This window comes from Corythoichthys intestinalis, chromosome 20, assembly GCF_030265065.1.
Source record: "Corythoichthys intestinalis isolate RoL2023-P3 chromosome 20, ASM3026506v1, whole genome shotgun sequence".
Lineage (NCBI taxonomy): Eukaryota > Metazoa > Chordata > Actinopteri > Syngnathiformes > Syngnathidae > Corythoichthys > Corythoichthys intestinalis.
Genome location: NC_080414.1, coordinates 15,735,870 through 15,761,497, shown reverse-complemented (window position 1 = coordinate 15,761,497; position 25,628 = coordinate 15,735,870). Strand labels below are relative to the sequence as shown.

At 39.7% G+C, this 25,628-nt stretch overlaps 2 protein-coding genes across 2 annotated transcripts in view; one reads left to right on the top strand and one right to left on the bottom strand.

The window, feature by feature from the left end:
• The window catches only part of asap1b (ArfGAP with SH3 domain, ankyrin repeat and PH domain 1b), an 83,263-nt gene extending 66,674 nt beyond the window's left edge, over window positions 1-16,589 (top strand). The window contains exons 22-27 of the mRNA XM_057824122.1: window positions 4,099-4,254; window positions 8,116-8,194; window positions 13,080-13,144; window positions 13,217-13,743; window positions 15,605-15,727; window positions 15,814-16,589. Coding sequence (XP_057680105.1) covers window positions 4,099-4,254; window positions 8,116-8,194; window positions 13,080-13,144; window positions 13,217-13,743; window positions 15,605-15,727; window positions 15,814-15,888 — 1,025 coding nt within the window. The 3' untranslated portion in view covers window positions 15,889-16,589. The remainder of the gene's footprint in view (window positions 1-4,098; window positions 4,255-8,115; window positions 8,195-13,079; window positions 13,145-13,216; window positions 13,744-15,604; window positions 15,728-15,813) is intronic.
• A 2,855-nt stretch (window positions 16,590-19,444) lies between these two features.
• Window positions 19,445-24,632, bottom strand: eef1a1l3 (eukaryotic translation elongation factor 1 alpha 1, like 3). Its single transcript, XM_057824124.1, has 6 exons — window positions 24,384-24,632; window positions 24,151-24,330; window positions 21,461-21,757; window positions 21,252-21,402; window positions 19,741-20,232; window positions 19,445-19,671 (listed from the first exon to the last, which is right to left on the bottom strand). The coding sequence occupies exons 1-6, from the start codon at window positions 24,525-24,527 to the stop codon at window positions 19,574-19,576; spliced, it is 1,362 nt and encodes a 453-aa protein (XP_057680107.1). The 5' UTR covers window positions 24,528-24,632; the 3' UTR covers window positions 19,445-19,573.
• Between the last annotated feature and the right edge of the window lie 996 nt (window positions 24,633-25,628).

Genomic DNA, 25,628 nt, shown 5'->3' with positions numbered 1-25,628 from the left:
AGGAACCCTGAGGTACGTAATCCTAGTCCTGTTTTTTTTTTCTTTCTTTATGTGGCCCTAATACTTCCGTCCAGGGGTCGCGTTAACCGAATATTTTCCGTCGTTGACCGGTTTTTTAAAACGGTGACGGAAAAAACTGAAGTCCATCCATCATTTTGACAGGTTGCAATTCACACCCCAGACCACAGGATGGCGAGTGAGCATATTGATTAGCTATTGTCTCTCTTGATGCATGACGTCGTTGGCCTTACTCGGAAAAATGTCCGAACTAGCATTCAGGTGTAGCAAACACGGAAACGTTAGGAAGCTTTGGAGAGCATTGTCTAAGGCTACGTTCATTCTACAGGTCTTAATGCACGAATCCAATTTTTTAGTGTTTTTCCGACTCGAGTCAGGAACTAACTTGACGGTCTGAACGGGACAAGTCGCATAGAAGTGGACCATTTCAAATCCGATCTGGGTCATTTTTGTATGTGGTTCAAATTGTAAACGCGTACATTTCAAACATAACTTTGACTTTAACACAGCTATTTTTTGCATTAGTTACATCTCAAACATCTGAATAATGTTTTCCTTTTACAAAAGATCATAAAGAACAAGACAAATAGAGCTTTTGATAGCAAAGTAACAATTTATTTACGCATGACTACTGAGAGATGACGTTGTTGTCGCTGAGATGACGCCGTTGTCGTCAGCCGTGTAAACTTTGCCCTCATCGTTGTCTGTCTCACAAAGATGGATTCTTTTTGAGTCTCTGTGGGGTCTGCTCGGCGAGCCGCTGCACTAGTGGTCCCAGTCGCTTTGCTTGGTCGTCCAGCGCCTGGCATCCCAGGCGTCCTCTCAGTTGTTTTGCTCTGTCGTCCGCCGCCTGGCATCATTCCGCCAGCGGCTGTTCACTGCTGTTGAATCGGGTTTGCGGGTCTTACAAAATGCGCTACTGCCCTCCAGTGGCCAATTTTATTGCTTTAAAATGCGTTTTGAGCTTTGTTCTTTGTTTCTCAGATAGATCGGAAGCTACTGATGCTTCTCGTAAAAAAAAAAAAGAAAAAAAACGCAAAAAGACGTATAAATACGTTTTTGGGACTATGAAGCATATAAAAAAACGTATCTATACGTTTTTGGCAGCAAATTAGTTAAATGGGGTGGGTTTTTCATGCAGAGAGTAGGGCTGCAGATATCTACTGTATTATTTTAGTGGTCGATTACTCGATGAACTAGTTAATTCGAATAATCGAGTAATCGGATTAGGGACATAAAAAATGAAAATACCTGATCTTAGCCTCAAACGGTTCAAAAATAAATAAATAAATGAGACTCTAAGTAAAACAAAAGAACAATTTGCTAACTTGCATCGCAAAACTCCACTAGCTTAAATGCTACAAAATGCTAACCTTTTTTTACTATGCTCTTAACAAATGGTTCAAACAGATATTCCCACAAAAAACAGCTAAATATACCTATAAATTAAATTACGAATGCATTAAAAAGCATTAGCTCAAACAAAGACTTACCTTATGTTGGTCTTAACAGGGAGCAGCTGGATTCAGCCATGTTAAATGAGTTATGTCATATTCACTGTTGCCACTAGAGGGCAGTGTAGCTACCCAAATCAAAACACATAAATGCAAACACTTTTAAAACGAACACCACTTTATTTAATCGAATAATCGAAGCAGCAAAATTTAATTCAAAGCTTTTTTTCTAATTGAATTGCTCGGGGTAATCGATTAATTGTTGCAGCACTAGTAGAGGGAAAGAGTAGTAATTCATATTTTTCTTTTAGAATTTAAAAATAGTCATTCATTGAATGAATGATGTTCTCTTGTGTGGTAGATGTATTTCAGTGAAAATGTAGTGGAAACAAGTGCCTCCGTTTTGTGTTGATTTTGAGCAAATATAAGCGTACTAACGTGACGCCAACAAGCGGCGTCTCTTTGCTTTGTTTTGTGGTGCGCGTGTGTGGAGGAGCAGCTCCTTTCTGTTGGGTTTTTTTAATAGCGAAAAAAAAAAAAAAGCAAAAACAAGAGTTGGTTGACATGCAGAGTTGCTCTCCCACGCGCCTCCTCCTCATCTCGCTCTTTTTTCTTTGTTCTCTTTTCTCTCTTCCTTTGTTTCCCCCCCTTTTTTGATTCTTTCAGCTCCACACTTGGCATTCCTCGGCTCTCATTCGCACTACGCCACACTGGCTGGCACTCGACCATACATCCGTGAATATCCCGATTTTACTTCAACCCGTCCGTCTATTCCCCTTGCGGCTCGCCGGCCAAGGCTGGAAGCGCTTTTTCTTGGAAAAAGACCTTTTGGCTTTTTAGGGTCGCGCCGCCACCCTTGAGCTGGAAACGCGAGCCGTAGCCCGTTGCGCTCTCTGGCTGAGCTCTCCGGTAGCTGCTTTCTTTCCACTCTGATGCAAAGAAACGAAAATGATTACAAATAGACACACAGAAAATACAGTGGAACTCGTATGAGCTCAATCACTTTCAAAATAAATGGCAGTCCGCTTTAATTTAGTACATTTTTATTAGGGCTGTCAAACGATTAAAATTTTTAATCGAGTTAATTACAGCTTAAAAATTAATTAATCGTAATTAATCGCAATTCAAACTATTTATAAAATATGCCATATTTTTCTGTAAATTATTGTTGGAATGGAAAGATAAGACACAAGATGGATATATACATTCAACATACGGTACATAAGTACTGTATTTGTTTATTATAACAATAAATCAACAAGATGGCATTAACATTATTAACATTCTGTTAAAGCGATCCATGGATAGAAAGACTTGTAGTTCTTAAAAGATAAATGTTAGTACAAGTTATAGAAATTTTATATGAAAACCCCTCTTAATGTTTTCGTTTTAATAAAATTCGTAAAATTTTCAGTCAAAAAATAAACTAGTAGGCCGCCATTGTTGATGTCAATAATTACACAATGCTCATGGGTGCTGAAGCCCATAAAATCAGTCGCACCCAAGCGCCGGCTGAGGGTGACAAAACTCCAAAAAACACAAATAACAAGTGGACATTGCACTGTGCTGTCATTTTAATCTGTTTGAGCGGGTTATGTGCGTTAATTGCGTCAAATATTTTAACGTGATTAATTTTTAAAAATTAATTATTGCCCGTTAACGCGACAATTTTGACGGCCCTGATTTTTATATACAAGCACAGTGTTATTGGTCAAAGTGTGCAACACAAGACCCACATTTTTTCCTGCTGGGCAAAAAAAAAAAATCTGCGCTGATTTTTACTCTAACACCAGAACCCAGTGCAATTTTTTGGTCGGGATATTTCATGCTTTTATTGGTCAGTTTTAATGTTAATGTGTTTTTAATGGGAAATTAGCACTTTACGTTATTCATTTTGAAGTTGCGTTTGGTCAGCCATTTGCATAGAGCCAAAAATAGCAAAGAGGGCGTGCCAAACCTTATGATTTATTCCGATTTTTATTCATAATTTATTTGTTTTGCTATGTGAAATTGCCATTTCTAATAGTACCAGCAGTATTTATTAAGGATTTAGTGTAGGTTTTCGGCCTATGGAACAAATTGATGGAATTACAATGGATTCTTATCGGAAAATGCTGCTCGACATACGACCATTTCGACTTACAAACAAGGTCCTGGAACGAATTAACTTCAATTGTAAAGATACCACTGTATATATTTTTTAAAATTAAAACCTGATGTTTTTCACCTGATTCCGATCCTCTGAAAAATAGCTCGATTTTTGATCACGTGATGGTATTCCTAAATATAGTGTATTGAATATTTTTTAACTAATTATTTATATTTAATTTTTATTACGTAGTGTAATAAAGAAATTAAATAAAACCTAATAAATGCATTTTTATTCAACAATTTGAGGGAAAAAAATACTTCCTTATGAAAAGACTGGCAATATAGTGACGATCTATTCGCGGTTCCACTCAGACCCCCCTAAAAATAACAGAAACCTCTTCCGCATTTCTCTACCCTTCCTCTTCATCATAATCTTCACCTCCTCCTTCAACTTTTTTGCACTAAGTGGGCGGGGCTATTTCCCCAAATCAGACCCGTCCTCATGTATTGTGTGTATTATGTATCGCTCCTCCAGCTCCTCCGACCCCGTGCAGCCCCACCTCTCCACTCTCGGCGGGAGGCAGCGCCACCCTGTCCAAGAAGAGGCCGCCGCCCCCGCCGCCCGGCCACAAACGCACCCTGTCCGACCCGCCCAGCCCGCTCTGTCACGGCAGAGGCGGCCTGTCCGGGGGTGAGGCGCACGCACACGATACCCCGTAGGACAGATGCAGTAGAAAAATGACAACTCCACACCATGCAAAAGTTTTTCAGTAATTAAAAACCAAAGGAATTTGTTGCTGATTACAGATTGTTGAATTTTAACAATTTCTTTGACTTCATAGTTTGTTTTTGAAACCACAAAAACTTCCTAGAGGCTCCCACTCACATTGAAGCCAACTACCCCGACAATATTCCCAGTGCCTCCAACTGGGAAAAAAAATGCATTCATTGGCAAAGCCTCATAAAATATCTCAACGGGCTCCCATTGACATGTAATTTAGACCCCCCCCCCCCCCCCCCCCCAATCCTTATTTTGTCCCATTGACTTTCATCTGGAACCCATAAAAAAAATACCTCCAATGACCCGACCCACAATAAAATCCAAATAGTCTCCCATCGATTTTCAAACAGGACCCTCCAAAAAAAAACAAATCCTCATTAACTCTCATTGAAATTCAACTAAGACTCACGAAAAATATTTTTCGGCCAATTTCAACCATTCTAATGGCAAACTATTTTGCCCACTACTCTTGAACAAAATTTTCAGACAATTGCACCACCCCAAAAAAAACATTTAAAATGTTTTCGGTCAACATTCTTGGACCCACAAAACACTTCTCAATTGCTCTCATTCACATTGTAAGCCAACCCCCCCACCCCAAAATATTCCCATTCCCTCCAACTGGAAAAAAATACTTCCATTGGCGGGGCCCCAGAAAAATATCTTTATTTACTCCCATTGACATGCTACTTGGACCCCCCCAAAAAAATCCTTATTTTGTCCCATTGACTTTTATGTCACACCCACAAAAATACTTCCAATAAAGCGGCCCACAATAAAATCCAAATTGTCTCCCATTGACATTTAACTTGTACCCACAAAAAAAAATCCTCATTTTGTCCCATTGGCTTTCAACTCCGCCACCAAATCAAAATCTCCATTTGCAGACCAACAAAAAAATCTTAATTATCTCCCATTTAAATTCAACTAGGACCCACAAAAATGTTTTTGGGCCAATTTCAACCATTCTAATGGCAAACTATTCTGCCAATATTCTTGAACAAAATTTTCAGACAATTACACACAAAAAAAAACACATTAAAATGTTTTGGGTCAACATTCTTTGAACCACAAAATACTTCCCAATGGCTCCCATTCACATTGTTAGCCAACCCTCCACCCCAAAATATTCTCATTGTCTCCAACTGAAAAAAATACTCCCATTTGCGGGGCCCCAGAAAAATATCTCCAATTGGTCCCATTGACATGCAACTTGGACACCCCAAAAAATCTTTATTTTGTCCCATTGACTTTTATCTCACACCCACAAGAATACCTCAAATAAAGCGACCCACAATAAAATCCAAATTGTCTCCCAATGACATTTAACTAGGACCCACCAAAAAAATTCCCGATTTTGTCCCATTGGCTGTCAACTCAGAACCACCAAACCAAAATCTCCATTTGCAGACCAACAAAAAAATCTTCATTCGCTCCTATTTAAATTCAACTAGGACCCACAAAAATGTTTTTGGGCCAATTTCAACCATTCTAATGGCGAACTATTCTGCCAATACTCTTGAACAAAATTTTCAGACGATTACACACAAATAGAAAAAAACATTAAAATATTTTGGGTCAACATTCTTGGACCCACAAAATACTTCCCAATTGCTCTCATTCACATTGTAAGCCATCCCCCAAAGTATTCCCATTGCCTCCAACTGGAAAAAAATACTTCCATTGGCAGGGCCCCAGAAAAATATCTTATATTTGCTCCCATTGACATGCAACAATAAAATCCAAATTGTCTCTCATTGACATTTAACTAGGACCCACTAAAAAAATTCCTAATTTTGTCCAATTGGCTTTCAACTCAGAGCCACCAAATCAAAATCTCCATTTGCAGATCAACAAAAAAAATTTCATTATCTCCCAAAAAATCTTCATTAGCTCCCATTAAAATTCAACTCGGACCCACAAAAATAGTTTTTGGGGTCAACCACTCTAACGTCAAACTATTCTGCCCACTACTCTTGAACAAAAATTTCAGACAATTACACACACACACACACACACACAAAAAAAACACATTAAAATATTATATTCCCAATGACTCCCATTCAGATTAAATCCAACCCCGCCGAAAATATTCCCATTGCCTCGAACCAGTGTTGTTTTTGGCAGGCATTTTAATTTTTGTCTTAGTCTTTTGGACAAAAATACTTTTTAGTCTTAGTCATATTTTAGTCATTTCAAAATGTGTTCGTCTTCGTCTAGTTTTAGTCGACAATTCTCAAAATGTTTTCGTCTATAAACTTCAAAAGTTTTAGTCCACGAATAAATAAATAAAAGGTTTCCAAAAATTTCGAATGAACATGACAAACGTGTCTACAAGAACATCACCATTTTCATGATGATAATACACACTCAGCAGGAAAACGGCATTTCTTGCAATTATTTAAACTCACCTGGACGCCACAAACTATATGTAGAGTTACAAAAGTTTAAGAAGACAGAGTCGCTGCGCTAAATGCTAATTCTAACACGAACGCTATGCTAACGCTATAAGTTAGTTTAGTCTGTAATGATCACTGAGAACAGACCTTTAAAGGCTAAAGCAACATGGCATAGCCAAGATAAGAAAACAAAACTTACCAAGCAGCACCTGACACGTTTCACAAAAAGAGCCTGGAATGGGCGCACGCTTAAGCCGTGTGTGGGGCAAGTGGTCTGGCACTGCACGTCAAATGAGTGACACGACCAAACACTGCTTAAATGCGTGCTAACTACACATACAACAAGAAAATATCACAGATTGTGAATTTATGACGGAAACTATGGCAAATCTTCATCTCGTTTTCGTGTCGTCAGACGACACCTGGCATCCATCTCGTTATGTTTTAATCTCCCAAGACACGTTTTCAGAGCGTTATTGTGACATCGTCGTGAAAAAATTGTATGTTGACGAAATATTTTCGTTATCGTCATCGTTGACGAAAACAGCATTGCCTCAAACTAAAAAAAAAAAAAAAACTGCATTGGAAATGCCTCACAAACATTTTCCATTGGTTCACATTGACATGCAACTTTGCAAAAAAAATCCTTATTTTGTCCCATTGACATTCTCGGACCCCAAAAAAAATACTTTGAATGACCTGACCCACAATACAATCCAAATTACCTCCCATTGACATTTAACCCACCACCCCAAAAAATCTGATTTTGTCCTATTGACATTCAACTAGGACCCACCAAAATAATTCGGCCAATTTCAACCATTCTAACTTCAAACTATTCGACCCGCTACTCTTGAACATATTTTTTGGGGGGAAAAAAGCATTGAATTGTTTTGGGTCAACATATTTAGACCCACAAAAACTCCCCTGTGCTGTTCATCATTTTTGACCAAAAAACTTTGACACATTCAAATACAGACTTTATATTTTCACCTATTCACATCATTCACAGTACCACTTCATCTTCACACATTAACACTTTTAACCAAAAGGTCATTATTTTTTTTACCAAAAAAACTCAGCATCGCCACGAAAAGATTTTCTTGTCATCATTCATTTTTTGACGCTGTTAAAAATAACACAATTACGCACAAAATTCAAGCAAAATCTTGACTTGGAAATCAAGCCGGGTTCCCTAAAACACGGTTCACGGAAAGCTCAGCCAGACGAGTAATCCCCTCCCACTCCTTCCCCATTGTTTTGTTCTGTTGGGATCTTCTAGAGTTCATCACAGCACGTCCCATTGTTACATATTCGCGGGAGACGAAGACTGCAAGTGTTGTGACTGTTTGTAATGCGTCTAATAATCTAGGAAGCGACTCCACGCCGCCTCCTGTCAACAAGATGTCGCCCGTCTCCAACAAGTTTGAAGGCATTCCGCAGCAGCAAAGGTAGGAGACTTCCAGTGTTGTTTTTGGCAGCTCTTTTCGTTTTCGTCTTTTGGACGAAAATACTTATTTTTCTTAGTTATGTTTTCGTCATTTCAAAATCTTTTCATCTAGATTTGGTTGACAAAATCTTATACACATTCTGTCTAGTTTTAGTCGAACGTTACTCAAACTGTTTTTGTCTGTAAAATTCAAAAGTTTTAGCCCAAAAATCCAATCCAAGATGACCAGAAAAGCCAAGTAGCTCTGCTTTAGACTGGTCACTGTTTTATTAAGAGTAGGCTCGCCATTCTGAAGCTAATTGTAACGTGAGCGCGAATGCTACGCTCACGCTAGGAGTTTACATTTAGCTTCAGATGATGACACAACACAGACCTATAAAGGCTAAAGCAACATAGAATAGAATAGAATTAGAATAGAATAGAAAATAACTTTATTGTCATTGTCAGCAACGAAATTTGACGTGGCACTCCAAGATAAAAATATACGTATGTTTAACCCTTAGATGCAAAAGTTACTGGACCCTACACTCTTCCATAAATGGGTCAAAAATGATGGGTCAAAAATGATCCATATTACAACCAATGAGGTTTTATGCAGTTTTGGTGAAGAATAATCACTTGTAGGCCTATATTAATTAGTCTTACATTTAGGGCCACACAACAATGATTTCATGCATGAAATATCTTATTGATTCAATTAACATTTTTTGAAGAAAAAAAAAAAAAAAACAGAACAGCAATAGACTTTATCCTTTCTTGTATTTGATCATCAATGATGAAGAGCTCCCATGCATCTTTTTGGTGAGACAGCGGTGCTAAGCCCTTGTGGAGGCACTGACTGATTTCTGAGGATATTATGGCTTTGTGTTCTGCCCTGGGTGGGAGGTAACTCTCTCTAGTAAGATCCCTACCAACTCATTCTGTTGCCAATGATTTGGACACTTTCTCCTTCAGAGGACACATAAGTGGAATCTTATGAGTCAGATTCATCCTTTTCAGTTGGATTTCCAGGTGGACAACTGCCACCTGGACAATAGTCTGGGTCCTCATCATCAGACATTTCGGACACTTTAGTCCAACCTAGGGTGACCAAATGTCCTCTTTTGCCCGGACAAGTCCTACTTTCACGTAGTATCCTCGTTGTCCGGGCGGGTTTTATAAATTCATAAAAATGGCCGGTTTTTATGATTTTTCCAATTTTTTCCAATTTGAAGAGAATTCCCCCGGCCGCTGGGTGGCAGCGCATGCATGCGATAACATGGCTCCTAGTAGTAGAGAGGGAAGAAGTTCTTCTTGTTTTGTTGGCAGTTTACCCCTATCATGGGGCATTACCGCCATCTACTGGGCTGACGATTTGGCCACAACGCCTGCCCAGTTGTTAATTTTTTTATGATAAATACGTATATAATGGCAACTGTTGACTTCTGTCGAAGCTTTGACTGTAAAATCCCGTTTGGTGTCGCATCATTGCGCTGCCGATGATTGTAAACCTTTATAGCAAAGTTTGATTTTTGCCTCAGCTAGCTATCAGTAAGCTAAACAACGCTAGGCATTATGGGAAACGTAGTTTTGAACTTAGCGTTTGGAAACATGCTGGTTGAATAGTTTGTCAGTTTATTTCGGTTATTGTTTGTGTGCAATCTAGAACATTGAATAAGAATATCAATTGAATGGGAATAACAATTTGTCAAGGGCAATTGTCGTGATTGTAATTTATAAGCCTACTGTATGTATGTGTATTGACTGGACTACTTTTCCATGGGTCTGCATTATACCCATAAAAAATAATACATATATATATATATATATACATATATATATATATATATATATATATATATATATATATATATATATATATATATATATATATATATGGATTAATTTTGTGACATTATTTTATTTTTTTCAAACTGCATTTTTCCATCCAGAGTGAGGGGGCACACTTTAAATATATTAAAGTGATATAGGCATCTTTGAGTGAAATTCAAGTATCTTGAGGCCGGGCTGAGTGTCCTCTTTTTTGGAAATCAAAATATGGTCACCCTAGTCCAACCCCGTCACTGCCTTTCCATCATCCACCATCTGTAGGACCATTCCAGCTGTAAATCTAGCTGCAATGACATTTTGGATAAGGAAACATAAGAGTAATGTTTTCAATGCATCAATATGTAGCTGTATAAATAAATACACACACACTTTTTAATACAGTAATGTTAGCTAACTTAGGCTAGGTTCATAATGCAGGTCTTAATGCACGAATCCGATTATTTTGTGGTTTCCCGACTCGACTGAACGGGAAAAGTCACATAAAAGTGGACCATTTCAAATTCGATCCAGGTCACTTTCGTATGTCGTTAAAATCCCATCCGGGCCACATTTTTCCAGAATGTAGCTGCAGTCTGAACTGTCAAGTCCCCCAAATTGGAATTCATGCATCAATGGCGTGCCGCAAGCAACACGTCACTTCCGCTCATTAATATTCATGACATTAGCTACTGTTGCTAAGTAGGGACAAGACACCGTTTGTCCCTTATAGGAAATGAATGGAAATCGTGTACGAAGGAGATGTTTACAGAGCCAAACCTACCAATTCTCTCCGAAAATGATGTGCCTGGTGCCAAATTGACTGGCAAAGATGTGGAAGAACATAAAAATGTTCAGTTAAAGAGATGGCTTTAGTGTTGAAGGCTGAAAAAGACGAAAAAACGAGCCGACCTTAGCATAGCTTTAGCTTTTTTATCGACGCGACTGACAATGAAATTCTCCTGTTGCAACAAGCTATCCTTTACCATCAGCCCTGTCTTTCTTATATATCCTCTGGTTGTCCTACGTCTCTTACCGTTCTTGGGGGTAATTTAGTTAGCTTTGTGTAGCGATCGCAATTGCTACTCATTGACAGCCAACGAACACTTTTAATTTTTTCATTGATAACACATCTTAATCCTATGATTTATTTACACTTCCGCCTTACTAAAGTTGTTTTTTATATATATAACAGAAACGGTAACAGTGGCAGTCAGATACCGTTGTAATTCTTTTCAGGTCATTCACTGTCAGACAGAAGCAGTACGGCGCAGCGTTACGCTAAAAAAAGAAATGAGTTAAAAATATAAAGATGGCTTACCTCTTTGTCCTCTGAAAGACCATGCCAACCCAACATAATGTTTACTGCATATGAAACGTGAATGGATTTGCCGAGCTGGTGTTAAAGTCCGCGCAAGTTGATTCAGTCTTCACATTTTTTCCTCCCGAGTTTTTGGTTTCCGGAAACGTATGAAGAAAACATCCTTCATGGTTGTAATGTCTAGAGTCGTTTCTACAAGTTCCAAAAAAGCAATGCGTGATCGGCATGTTCGTTTTTGAAAGACTACCGGCGAAAAGTAGCACTAATTGCGTTGTGTCTATGCGAGGGCGGGTCTATAATGTCCCACTTCGGCTTTACTTCCGCTTTACGATGCGACGTCACGGTCTAAATATAGCCTGCGTGCGGTACGCCATTAACGTCAGCAAAGAGCGAGAGAGACATGGCGCTACGGTAGCGGTGCAGCTGTGCATTAGCGTTAGCGCCTAGCTTGAACGCGGCTTTTGGGGAAAGAGCGGGCATGACAACAGTCATAAAAAAATAAAATGCTTTGAGGATAATCCTGAGTATGCTCTGTTTTCTCTCTGTTCCAAATGAGGAATATTTCGAGATTGCTTACACGGCGAGGTGTTGGGGCAAATTGTCCGTACGTGTGTGCGTCATGTGTAGTCATTTGTTTTGATGCTCCTGCGCATGCGGGCCAGTTTGCTCAGCGCATCTCTGACTGTGAATCAGTGCGCATGTGTGATACTTGAACAGGCTCAATGGACAAAGGCAGTCTGAACGGGCACGCCCAAAAAACAGATTTGACAAAAAATCGGAATTGTGCATTAGGACCTGCGGTATGAATCTAGCCTTAGTTAGCTAGCTAGTTATGAAGTAGGTTTATCTGTTGATAAATAATAATAAAAAGAGTCATGAAAGACACACACACACAAATTATATGTACATAATACTTACAGTACACGTATCAGCGCTTGCTGTGTGAAATAATCTTCTATGATAATCCAATTAATCTAATAAAATAATCTTAAGGGATGTCACTTTTTACATACCTAGTCTGTGTGGTCCACGGTAAATTTATTCCTGACAGCCAAAGTTGATAAGAATGAAAGATTCCCATTGGATTCCATAGAAAATGCATGTGGGTCATTTTTGACCCACTTGTGGAAGCTTAGGGTAGTAATACAAAAATGACAATTTCTTCAAATGTATAAAAAGTTCATCAAAAATTTGAAAGGAATTATATCAAAAACATGTTTTTTGAGGAATACCTAGAATATGAATTGATAACAATTTCAAGAAAACAACCTCACCGGGTCATTTTTGACCCACTTATGCATCTAAGGGTTAATTGAAATGAAATAAATAAATAGAAAAATATATGGCTTTGAATGAGAAATTATAGCTTGCTTGGACTGAAATACTGTATGTCGCTACTTCGCACTTCAAACGTCACTCCCTCAGTCCCTCGCGGATTTTTTTCAATTAAAAAAACTAATAAATAAATACAGAATTTTATAGAGATGTCCCGATCTGATCACGTACAGCCTCTGACTCTCCATACAGCTGCTTGTCCCCATTAACGCCGAAAAATGAGCGATCACTGTATAGAGCAATATATCTCAAACCTCCTAAAAGTCACAATGTCAGTTTTTTCTAATGTCATTCAGTTGTGGTTGCCGCCCACCCTTTCACACCGGGCCGTTTGCTCGTGTGAAACGGTCTTTGGGGTTTCCAAACTTGTATTACTGGGTTGGAAATAGTCAACGGACACTTTGTAACATTGAAATCTTTTCAGTACGACTTCAAGCAACACAAAGTCCACACTTGGTCCAAGGGTTCTTCCCAAACTACCTCAGAAAGGTGCAAGTTCACTTCTAATCATGACCTATTTTGTCGGAGCAGACGTGTCACCTCCTTTGTTTTTTTACGCAGTGGCATTGCGCAAGATCGACACCATCCACCACCCCTCGGTGGACAAAGCCGGCCTCCCTCCGGAGGTCTTCCAGAAGTCGCCGCCGGGCACGGACGGCCCGCAGAAGGCAGCAGCCCCGGAGCGGCCCCAGCCGGGCGACCCGCCCCCCAAGCCCCAGCCGTCCGAGCTGCCCCCCAAGCCGGGGGAGCTCCCGCCCAAGCCGCAGCTGTCAGAGCTGCCGCCTAAACCGCTGCTGGGCGACCTGCCGCCCAAACCGCAGCTCAAAGACCTGCCGCCCAAGCCGCACCTAGGCGAAGCGCCGCCCAGGCCAGGGCCCAGCGAGTCGGCACCGCGCCCGCCGGGGGAGGCGCCGGCCAGGCCTCAGACGCAGCCGCCACCGCCGCCGTCTCAACCGCAGCCGCCGGACTCGCCTTCGCCTGGTCTGCCAGGGCCCCCGCCTCCGCTCCAACAAGTGGCCGAGGACTCTGACGGGACGCCGCCCGGGACGTCTGAGACCCCCGTGCCCCTCCCCAGGAAAATCAATGCGGTATGTATACAGTGCCCTCCATAATTATTGGATTTATAGTGATTGTGTTTTTTATAGCTTCTAATATTTTTTTTTTTAAATAACATGGGACCTTAATGGGAAAAAAGAGAAAAATCCAACCTTCAATTCAAGTGCATTTATTCAGTGGGGAATAAAATCCCACATAAAGAAATAATTATTTGACATCAAATAATGTTTATTAGCACCGCTGGTGTTAATACTTTGTACAACCCCCTTTTGCCAACAAAACAGCACCTAATCTTCTCCTGTAATGTTTCACAAGATGGGAAAAGACAGAAAGAGGGATCTTCAGCCATTCTTCTTTGCAGAATCTATCTATATCATCCAGAGACCTAGGTCCTCTCCTCTGTACTCTCCTCTTCAGCTCACCCCAATGGTTTTCAATGGGGATGAAGTCTGGGGACTGAGATGGCCATGGGAGGAGCTTGATTTTGTGTCTGGTGAACCATTTCTGTGTAGATTTGGCCATATGTTTAGGGTCATTGTCTTGCTGAAAGACCCAGTGACGACCCATCTTCAGCTTTCGGGCAGAGGGCAACAGATTTTGATTTAAAATGTCCTGGTATTTCGAAGCATTCATGATGCCATACACCCTAACAAGGTTCCCAGGGCCTTTGGAAGCGAAACCGCCCCACAGCATCACTGACCCACCCCCATACTTCACGGTGGGTATGAGGAGCTGTCTACATGCCAACAAGCTGTTTGGGAGGCATGTACAGAGAAAACCTTTCCTCACTCACAATCATAAACGCAAATGTCTGGAGTTCGCCAAGCGGTATTGGGGCTTCAACTGGGACCATGATTTTGGTAATGATGTAACCACCAAACGTCACAGTTTTCTGAGTGAATCACGGATCCATGTGGGCTCCAGTAGGTCTCCTGCAATATTTGCGGCGACTGCGGTGTAATTTAATGGAAGTTTCATCTTAAAAATCCACCTTTTGCCACTTTTCCAGCATCCATCTTTTTGACAGGCTGTGGGCCTTGGCAAATGCCACATGGTTTTTTAATTGTCTGCACCCTGAGAGATAGTCTGAAATATCAACAAATCTTTGCTGCCGCTCACATTCCTAACCGTAAAAAGGGACTAATTCTGCAGCAGGATGGTGCGCCATCGCATACTTCAGTCTCTACCTCAAAGTTCCTCAAGGCAAAGAAGATCAAGATCCTCCAGGAGTGGCCAGCCCAGTCACCAGACATGAACATCATTGAGCATGTCTGGGGTAGGGTGAAAGAGGAAGCATGGAAGACGAAACCCAAGAATGTTAATGAACTCTTGAGGCATGCAAGACTGCTTTCTTTGATGTTCCTGGTGACGTCATTAATAAATTGTATGAATCCTTGCCGAAGCCCATGGAAGTCATACAAAATATTAAATTTGGATCTCATAGCACCACTACTTAATTGGCTTATGTTATGCAACATATTTTTGTATTTGAAGTACATTTTCTGTTCAATTTTCACACTACTTTATGTAGGCGACAAAACTTTTGTCTTGCCAAAATTTGACCTTTATGTCTTCATTAAATGATAAATCTTTTTTCAGTGAAACAAATATATTTTTGTGCATTCAACATCATTTGGGAGGGTCTTAGCTTTCATATGAGCCATCTCTGAAACCAATTGAATAATTAAAAGTCAGGTTATTAGGAATTGTTTCTACAAAATGGATAAGGACAAGACTTTTGTCAGGGAATGTAGTCCTGTGCGGTTTATCTATGAACAAATGTTGTTCTCGTGTCACATTTTTTGGGAGGCGGCTTATAGTCAGGTGCGCCTTATAGTCTGAAAATTACGGTAGTTATAGGAATACAATCTTTCCATGATTATATATTTCTAGGGTAAAAGCAAGGCGCGTCGCGTGAAGACCATCTACGACTGCCAAGCGGACAACGACGACGAACTAACCTTCGCCGAGGGCGAGGTCATCATCGTCACGGGCGAGGAGGACCAGGAGTGGTGGGTGAGTAACCCCCCTCGCCCCCCTTTTCTTTTTTAACAATCTTACCATCAATTGTCTCTCCAACTTCCATTTTTTGTCCCCACCAGATCGGTCACATTGAAGGCGAACCCGACCGCAAGGGCGTGTTCCCCATGTCCTTCGTGCACATCCTCAGCGACTGACCCCCAACCACCTCCCTCATTCCAAACCTTTGCACTACACCTCCGTGTAAATTAACAACAACTCCGCTCACGTAAAAAGTCCAAAAAAGACGCGTCCGTGCTGTACAAAGAATGTGCGTAACCATCCCTTATCCCTCCCGCCAGTATTACTTCCCCGCCTATATTCAAAAACAAGCTCCCAGCACTTAGCTCTGTGTGTGTATATACGTCTGTAAATATATTTGTGCGTCGGCTGTACATACATGTTTTCCTGTACAAACAAAAAAACATGCTATGGCACATTTTATCCGTAAAGCTCCCACCCGGCTTGCTTTGTGTGTACTCGTGTTGTTTTCCGGTAGAGCGAGCCAAGCTGCTGCTGCTGCTAACGATAGCCTGTGGTGGAATCTCCCATGTTTACTTGATTTCCCGACTGGAACGCTCACCTCAGGGTCAGAAGAGCCACTAAAGAAACACAAAGGCACCCCCGAGCCACTATTGTTGTTATTATTAAGCAGTATTTGACAAAGATCAGCAATAAGCGGGGTGGCCATTTTCCCTAATTTGCGGAGAGAAGCTTGTACATGAAATATGGAGAAGCTGAGATTGTGATGTTGTCACCCGCTCCTCACTCACTTGCAGTTCGTCCCGTTGTTTAGGAACCAAAAAAAAAACTGAAAAACAACCCATTGTATCATTAAAGTGCTGTACTTCAACGTCAATATCGTCAATCTTTCACTGGATTTTTTTCCCCCTCCAGTCACATACAAGAACATTATCAAATGTACACGCGCACACTTGCAGGTGATAACATTTCACTCTAAAGCTTTTTGCCCCTTAAGGACAGGTTTATTGCTCAAGCATCTTATTTTGATTGTGACTTTATGGTCTTAAAATGATAAAGTTGAGTTCCCCTTTTTAGTCAAGTTACTCCACGTTGTCATTTGAAGTACAGTGGTACCTCGACTTCAGACGTAAAATTTGACTCGTCATTTGTCTCAACACGTGACGAAATGCTCGAAATACGATTTATGACAGCGTCGCAATTTCATTGTTTTCCAGCAAGATGGACATGCGGCGGAATTTCTTGTGGTAGAAATCGACATGGTTCCCAAAAAGGTTAGTGCAGGTGGTGAAAAAAAGAAAAAAAGGTTGTGCTTACCATTAAAGAAATGATAGAAAAAATGAGCGTGGTGTGCGCGTCCGTGAAACAGCTCGACAATACTGCCGGATATGTCTACGAACTTGACAGTCCTCCTTTGACCTCAATTTGCCAGTCTAACTAGTAATTCACACCATCAAAAACAGTTGTCAGGTTTTTAATCATTTATTTCAGAACTTGTGCAAAACAACACGGCTACTGTCCGCCGTAGCCAACAACATGAAAAAAAGTAAAAACGTGCACCTCTCTCTGTCATCAGTCACATGGTGCGTTCAGGAACAGCATGCAAAACACAACCTCCACATTCGACCCCTATTGTTACATAATTATTAGGGCTGTCAAACGATTAAAATTTTTAATCGAGTTCATCACAGCTTGAAAATTAATTAATCGCAATTCAAACCATCTCTAAAATATGCCATATTTTTCTGTAAATTATTGTTGGAATGGAAAGATGAGACACAAGACATATATACATTCAACATACTGTACATAAGTTCTGTATTTAACAATAAAATGGCATTAACATTCTTTCTGTTAAAGGGATCCACGGATAGAACGACTTCTAGTTCTTAAAAGATAAATTTTAGTACAAGTTATAGAAATTTTACATTAAAACCCCTCTTAATGTTTTCGTTTGAATAAAATTTGTAAAATTTTCAATCAAAAAAATAAACTAGTAGCTCGCTATTGTTGATGTCAATAATTACACAATGCTCATATGGTGCTGAAACCCATAAATTCAGTTGCACCCAAGCGCCAGCAGAGGGCGACAAAACACCGAAAAACTCAAGTGGCCATGACACTGCTGTCATTTTAATCTGTTTGAGCAGGGGATGTGCGTTAAATGTGTCAAATATTTTAACGGGATTAATTTTAAAAAATTGCCGCCCGTCAACGCGATAATTTTGACAGCCCTAATAATATTCCAATTTGTACTTATAATTTGGTTTGCTGTAGTGCTGCAACAAAAGATTTTCATAATCGATTAATTGGATAAATCACATTGAAGACAAAATTGACTATTTCCTTCAAAAATATTAGCTTCCTGACTCAAATGTAGTCTACAACTGTATCGATTATCAAATTCGTTGGCAACTATATTCTATTAGTTGTTGCAGCCTTATTAAGCAGCTAGTTTAGAAAGTAAGATGTTCGACAATAGGCAAAAATGTGAATTGTTTTCCAAAATAAAAGATTTTTTTCTCAATTCCTAGTTTGACTTAACAAAAAATATAATTTAGACAAGCTGAAGGTCCAAAAAGATTTATTGGTTATCAAAATAGTCCATCCATCATCTGCCGCTTAATCTGGGTCGGGTTGCGGGGGCAGCAGCTTTAGCAGGGAAGCCCAGACTTCTCCACGAGGAGTAGCGGTTCGACAGAGTCCCCCCCCCCCATCTCCAAGGGAGAGCCTGCGAAGGAAGCTCATTTCGGCCGCTTGTATCAGGGATCTTCTTTCGGTCAAGACCCACAGCTCGTGACCACAGGAACGTAGATCGACTGGTAAATTGAGAGCTTCGCCTTTCATCTCAGCTCCTTCACCAGTGCAGACGCTGCACCGATCCGCCTGTTGATCTCCTGCTCCCTCCTACTCTCACTCATGAACAAGACCCCAAGAAACCTGAACACCATTTAGGGCATGATCTCATCCCCGACCTGGAGAGGGCACACCACCCTTTTCCGGCCAAGGACCATGGTCTCCGATTTGGAGGTGCTGATCTTCATCCCAACCGCTTCACACTCTGCTGCGAACCACTCCAGTGAGAGTTGGTCATGGCTTGAAGTTAACAGCACATCTGCAAAAAGAGGCCACCCTCAACGCTTCGGCTGCGCCTAGAAATTTGGTCCATAAAAATTATGAACAGAATCCAACAGATTCCATCAAAATAGAGGTGCAACAATTGACAACTATTTTGCTATTTGTAATTGTACCAGCAGTATTAAGGATTTAGCATAGGGTTTTTTCCCCCAGCTGTGGAACAAATTCATATGGGAATCCCACTCGACATACATTCTTACGAGGTCCTACTGTACTTTTCAATACATTAGTGCGGAACTCCTACATTTAGACACGTTTTATCCCAATTGTTTAAATAACTTTCCATTTCAAAGAAATTGAGGAAAAGGAACAGGTTCCCCCACACAATTTCATGAGAAAGTGCAAAGGGATATTTTACTCTGCTGGGAGGTAAACTTGCAAGTCATTTTAAGAACACCTGTTCATTTTGTGACTGGATTTATACTCCATTTTGTCACCGAACTACACATTCCTCCTCCAATACTTTAAGTACTGGAAAATTCCGATTTACACATTTAAGAGATTAAACTAATGTTTAAAATTTGAGCGCAATTGGCAGGCATGACCTGTTGGTCAATAAGTCAAAACGACTTCAGAATAAAACTATGGTCAATAAATGCTGTTTATTCCAACGCTTGAAGCATTTCAACCAAAATGATACAGCAACTTAGGAGTCAACCCTCTCAAAAAGACAACATAAATACATATTAACTTAAATTCTCATTTTTGACCAGAACAAGCAACTTATTTGGCCACTTTGGATTTGGATCCTTTGTCCTTCTCCACCGACTTGATGACTCCAACGGCAACTGTTTGCTTCAAGTCTCTGGCAGCAAAGCGACCTACAAAAAGAAAAAAAGGTCACTAAAATGTTTAAATTTAGGCGTTAAAACGTTCCAGTGTTGGCATACCTAGCGGCGGATATTTGAAGAAGCTCTCCACGCACATCGGCTTGACTGGCACCAGTTTAACAGTGGCGGCATCTCCCGACATCAACTGCAGGGGGCGCTCCTCCAGCTTGTTGCCGGTACGCCTGTCCAGCTTCTCCTTGAGCTCGGCGAAACGGCAGGTGACGTGCGCCGTGTGGCAGTCCAGAACCGGAGAATACCCTTCTTTGATTCGACCCGGGTGGTTGAGGACGATGACCTGCGCCTCGAAGCTGCTGACGTCAGAGGGCGGGTCCTGCTGGGCGTCGCCAGCCACGTCGCCGCGCCTCAGGTTCTTGACAGACACGTTCTTGATGTTGAAGCCCACGTTGTGGCCCGGCAGAGCCGTGTCGAGGCCCTCGTGGTGCATCTCGATGGATTTGACTTCTGCAGTCACTTTGGCGGGAGAGAATGTGAGAGTCATGCCCGCCTTCAGGACGCCGGTCTCGATTTTGCCCACGGGAACAGTCCCCACGCCTGCAAATGAAAATTGTCGGGTTGACGTTTGGTGAGCGCCTACAATTTGTTTTTAAAAATCTTAAAAACAATTGTCTAGGAGAATTTTTTAAGTGGCCTTCTCTAATGATGATTTCTAAGGTTGGTGTCTATTTAAATTCAATTTTAATCCCATTTTTAAAAGTTTAAACATTTTTGCTTAATATATGCAGTAACAATCAGTTTTAGTAATATTAAATAGGGCTGTCAAACGATTAAAATTTTTAATCGAGTTAATTACAGCTTAAAAATCTTAATCGCAATTCAACCCATCTATAAAATATGCCATATTTTTCTGTAAATTATTGTTGGAATGGAAAGACAAGACTGATATATACATTCAACATACAATACATAAGTACTGTATTTGTTAAAACAAAAATAAGATGGCATTAAAATTATTAACATTCTCTTAAAGTGATCCATGGATAGAAAGACTTGTAGTTCTTAAGAGATAAATGTTAGTACAAGTTATAGAAATTTGATATTAAAACCCTTCTTAATGTTTTCGTTTTATTAAAATTTGTAAAATTTATCAAAAAAACTAGTAGCTCGCCATTGATGTCAATAATTACATCATGCTCACTCATGGTACTAACCCATGAAATCAGTCACACCCAAGTGCCAGCAGAAGGCGCCAAACACCAAAAAACAAGTAACAAGTGGACATTACACTGTACTATCATTTTAATCTGAGCGGGGCATGTGCGTTAATTGCGTCAAATATTTGAACGTAATTTAAAAAATTGAATTTAAAAATTAATCACCGCCCGTGAGCGCGATAATTTTGACAGCCCTAGTATTAAACCATTCAAATTTTAGTATGTTTTTTTTTTTTTTTTTTTTTTTAAAGTTGTCAAAAGATCTAAATTTTCAGATCATAATTTTACTGTTAAAATTTTTATTTACAGATTTTAACTGGCTGCCACTGACTGCGATAGACGTCCAATCCATTTCATTTGGGAGGGCTAGCAGCAAAATGGATGCCTATTTAATGTTACCTCCTATCTTGTAGACATCTTGCAGTGGTAATCGTAACGGTTTATTGATGGTGCGTACAGGCGGCTGAACCGAGTCCAGCACCTCCAGCAAAGTTCTTCCTTTGGCGTTGCCTTCACGCCGCCGCACTTTCCATCCCTGGAACCACGGCATCTGCTCAAAATCAAAAGGTTAAACACTCGTCGCTCCATCCAAACTGTACGTTCGCGACCTTATTGGTGGCGACGATCATGTTCTCCCCGGTCCATCCGGAGATGGGCACGAAGGGGATGGTGTTGGGGTCATAGCCGATTTTCTTGAGGAAGCCGGCGACCGCCCGCACCACCTCGTCGAAGCGCTTCTGGCTGTAAGGAGGCTCGGTGGTGTCCATTTTGTTGACGCACACGATCATCTGCTTGACGCCCAGGGTGTAGGCCAGCAGGGCGTGCTCGCGCGTCTGACCGCTACGGGACACGCCCGCCTCGAACTCTCCCTTGGCCGCAGACACCACCAGCAAGGCAACATCAGCCTGGAACAAAAAAAAAAAAAAAATACAGTTCAGTTGTATTTAACTTTAGCGCTAAATTTACTTTTAATGGATGAAATTTAAGTTGTCGCCATTGTGTTTTTAATCATTAAAGTTTTACCAACTAATTTGAGGAAACTGGTCATTTCTGTAAAAACTAGGGCTGTCAAACGATTAAAATTAAAATTTTATAATTACAGCTTAAAAATTAATCGTGATTAATCGCAATTCAAACCATCTATAAAATATGCCATATTTTTCTGTAATTATTGTTGGAATGGAAAGATGGATATATACATTCAACATGCGGTACATAAGGACTATTTGTTTATTATAACAATAAATCAAGATGGCATTAACATTGTGTTAAAGCGATCCATGGATAGGAAGACTTGTAGTTCTTAAAAGATGTTAGTGCAAGTTACAGAAATTTTATATTAAAACCCCTCTTAATGTTTCCGTTTTAATAAAATTTGTAAAATTTTCAATCAAAAAATAAACTAGTAGCCCGCCATTGTTGATGTCAATAATTACTTACACAATGCTCATGGGTGCTGAAGCCTATAAAATCAGTTGCACCCAAGCGCCAGCAGAGGGCAGCAAAACTCCATAAAACAATTAACAAGTGGGCAGTTCACTGTACTGTCATTTAAATCTGTCTGAGCGGGGCATGTGCGTTAATTGCGTCAATATTTTAACTAGGGCTGTCAAAATTAATGCGTTAACGCGCGGTAATTAATTTTTTAAATTAATCACGTTAAAATATTTGACGCAATTAACGCACATGTCCCTCTCAGACAGTATTCTGCCTTTTGGTAAGTTTTATAGCAAGGCGTTTTGTGCTGTCTAACAGCGAACTCTTGTGGTCGCTTTGCGACATGGTTTATTTTTTTCTTGCCAGTTCAATATGGGCTGCACGACGTCTCTGTTGTGCTTATATGATCCTTGGAAAAGATTTGTCCGTAAGTATGGTTGTTTTAAAGAATGTACATATGTTAATAAGCGAAATGTTATATTTTTTGTATGAGACGCTTTTTGTTTATGTTTAGTCAACCTGTATAGCGTGCTAAGCTAACGTTGTTGCTAATGCAATGCTTGTTTACTTTTTTTTGTAGTTTTACGTAAACGGTCTAAAGAGGACAATGGTTTGAGACCATTTTATTAATAAATCAGATGAAAAATGAAGTCTGATTATTAAGGCGTCGTTCACTAGCTGTCTAGCTTTGGAAAAAGACTCTTCGGAGTGAGGACAGCATAGACAGATTTAAATGACAGAGTGAAATGCCCACTACAGTCCTTATGTACCGTATGTTGAATGTATATATCCATCTTGTGTCTTATCTTTCCATTCCAACAATTTACAGAATATATATATAATTCACAGAAAAATATGGCATATTTTATAGATGGTTTGAATTGCGATTAATTACGATTAATTAATTTTTAAGCTGTAATTAACTTGATTAAAAATTTTAATCGTTTGACAGCCCTAATTTTAACGTTATTAAAAAAATTACCGCCCGTTAAAGCGATAATTTTGCAGGGATCCCTCGCTACTTGCCGCTTCAAACTTCGCGCCCCCAGTCCATCACGGATTTCTCAGTTAAATTTTTTCTTAAAATGTTACGATGTATACATGTACAAATTGTTCTCTTATATACATCTCATTTATATCATATTACATTTGCAGTTCTTAAAAACCATTTATAAAAATTTACACAAGGTTAGATTTTTTTAAAATTATATTTTGAGAGAAAAAAACATGTCTTATATGCATGCCTGTCCAATGCTGTTAAATCTGAATACATTGAACACATTTTTTTTTTTTTTTTTAATCTTGGCGGATTTAATTTTCGCCAAAAACGTGTTCACTGTACCTAGCTATAATTTAACAAGGATTTTTTTTTTATATTAAGTTTTAAAAATACACCTCATCTATATACATAAAATAGGATTTTAATTGAGCTTTCCAACACAATTTAGTTTTTAAAAATCCAAGTTTGATTGAGATTTTTAACACTTTCCATTTTTTAAGATTCTCTTCATTAGAACCACATTTTAATTTGTTTTTTTTTAAATGCAGTTTTTTTTATGAAAAATTTTGAATTTTCCATTTCCAATCAATTTTAGTCCTCAAATTATCCAAAACCATATTTAAATTTTGTTTCCCAAAAAAGTCTGGAGATTTCTATTTAAATTTTATGGGAAAAAAATGAGTTTCAGAATATTTTAATCTACTTCCACTTTGATTTTAGCCTAAAATTAACACTTAAAAATATGTATATTCAAATCAATTGATCCCGCCGACATCACCCACTCATACATCTCACCGCCACTAGAGGGCAACGCAAATCACTTTCACCTGTTCCGACTCGTTAACGGCCTCTAGCGCGCACCTGTGAGGTTCCAGTAATCATGTTCTTGATGAAATCCCTATGTCCCGGCGCGTCGATGATAGTCATGGAATACTTCTGCGTGTTGAACTTGAGCAGCGAGATGTCGATGGTGATGCCGCGCTCCCGCTCGGCCTTCAGCTTGTCCAGAACCCACGCGAACTTGAACGAACTCTTTCCCACCTGCGCAAAACATGTGACTTCACCGTGGCTTGAAAGTCAAGGAGAGTTCTTACCTGCGCTGCGGCCTTCTCAAATTTCTCCAACTTCCTCTGGTCCACGCCGCCGCATTTGTAGACCAGGTGGCCAGTGGTGGTGGACTTTCCGCTGTCCACGTGGCCGATGATCACCAGGTTGATGTGAGGCTTCTCTTTCGACATGATGTCCAAAAATAATGGAAATTCTGCTGTCCAAGTTCACACGCTGGTCAGTTCCTGCTTCAAACTTTGCTTTCGATGAATGGGAAGCAGCCGCTCCTGATGGAGGCTTTTATGGGTTCCCGGGTCTCATTATGGTCAGGTGTGAGGCCTCGTTACTACTAATTGGTTGGCAGACTGCATTCTAAGGTAGGATAGCTCTAAAGATGGCTTTTAATGATTAAATTATTCAATAACATGTAGGCCTGCACGTTATTGGAAAAAACTTATATCGCAAATTTTGGGGGGGTTTGCGATATATTGCGATATATATTCATAAGCGGATTTTAAGGGGGGGCCAGCCCCCCCCCCTCCCGGTGGTCGAAAAGTGTCATTGCATGAAATTGACTTTCCTATATATTTAAATATATATAAAAGTTGTAAAGCAATAAAACTGCAACAAAAATGAAGGAAATGAACAAAAAAACATATTTTTATAATGGGTCAAAATTACTTTTCAAACAGATCATATGACTAACACCTTAAATGGTCATTTCCCTTGCATAAAATTAAAAAAAAAATAAAACTGCCCTCCCCTATTTTTTTTTATGTTTCCATTTTTCAAATGTTTTTCTTTGATTGAAAATACTTTTTTTTTTTTGTTTTGTTTTGATTGAAGCAACTTTTTTTGGGATTGAATGATTTCGACACAAATGTCCTACCCATAAATGGCCCAAACACAAAAAAGGATTGCTTCAATCAAAGAAACCTTTTTCAATGAAAAATGAAGTGTTCAAAATTTTTCAATCTCAAATATTTTTTCTCATTCAAAAACGTTTTCTATGATTAAATTTTTCTTTTTTTGATTGAAGTGATTTTACTTTTTGAAAATATATTTTTTGTGAAGCAATTTATTTTTTGATTGAATAATGAAGACAAAAATGTCCTAGCCAAATGTGGTCCAAACACATATCAGCATTACTTCAATCAAAAAAAAAGCTTGACTCCAGGGATGTCAAACGATTAAAAATTTTAATCGAGTTAATTACAGCTTAAAAATTATTTAATCGTAATTAATCGCAATTAATCGCAATTCAAACCATCTATAAAATATGCCATATTTTT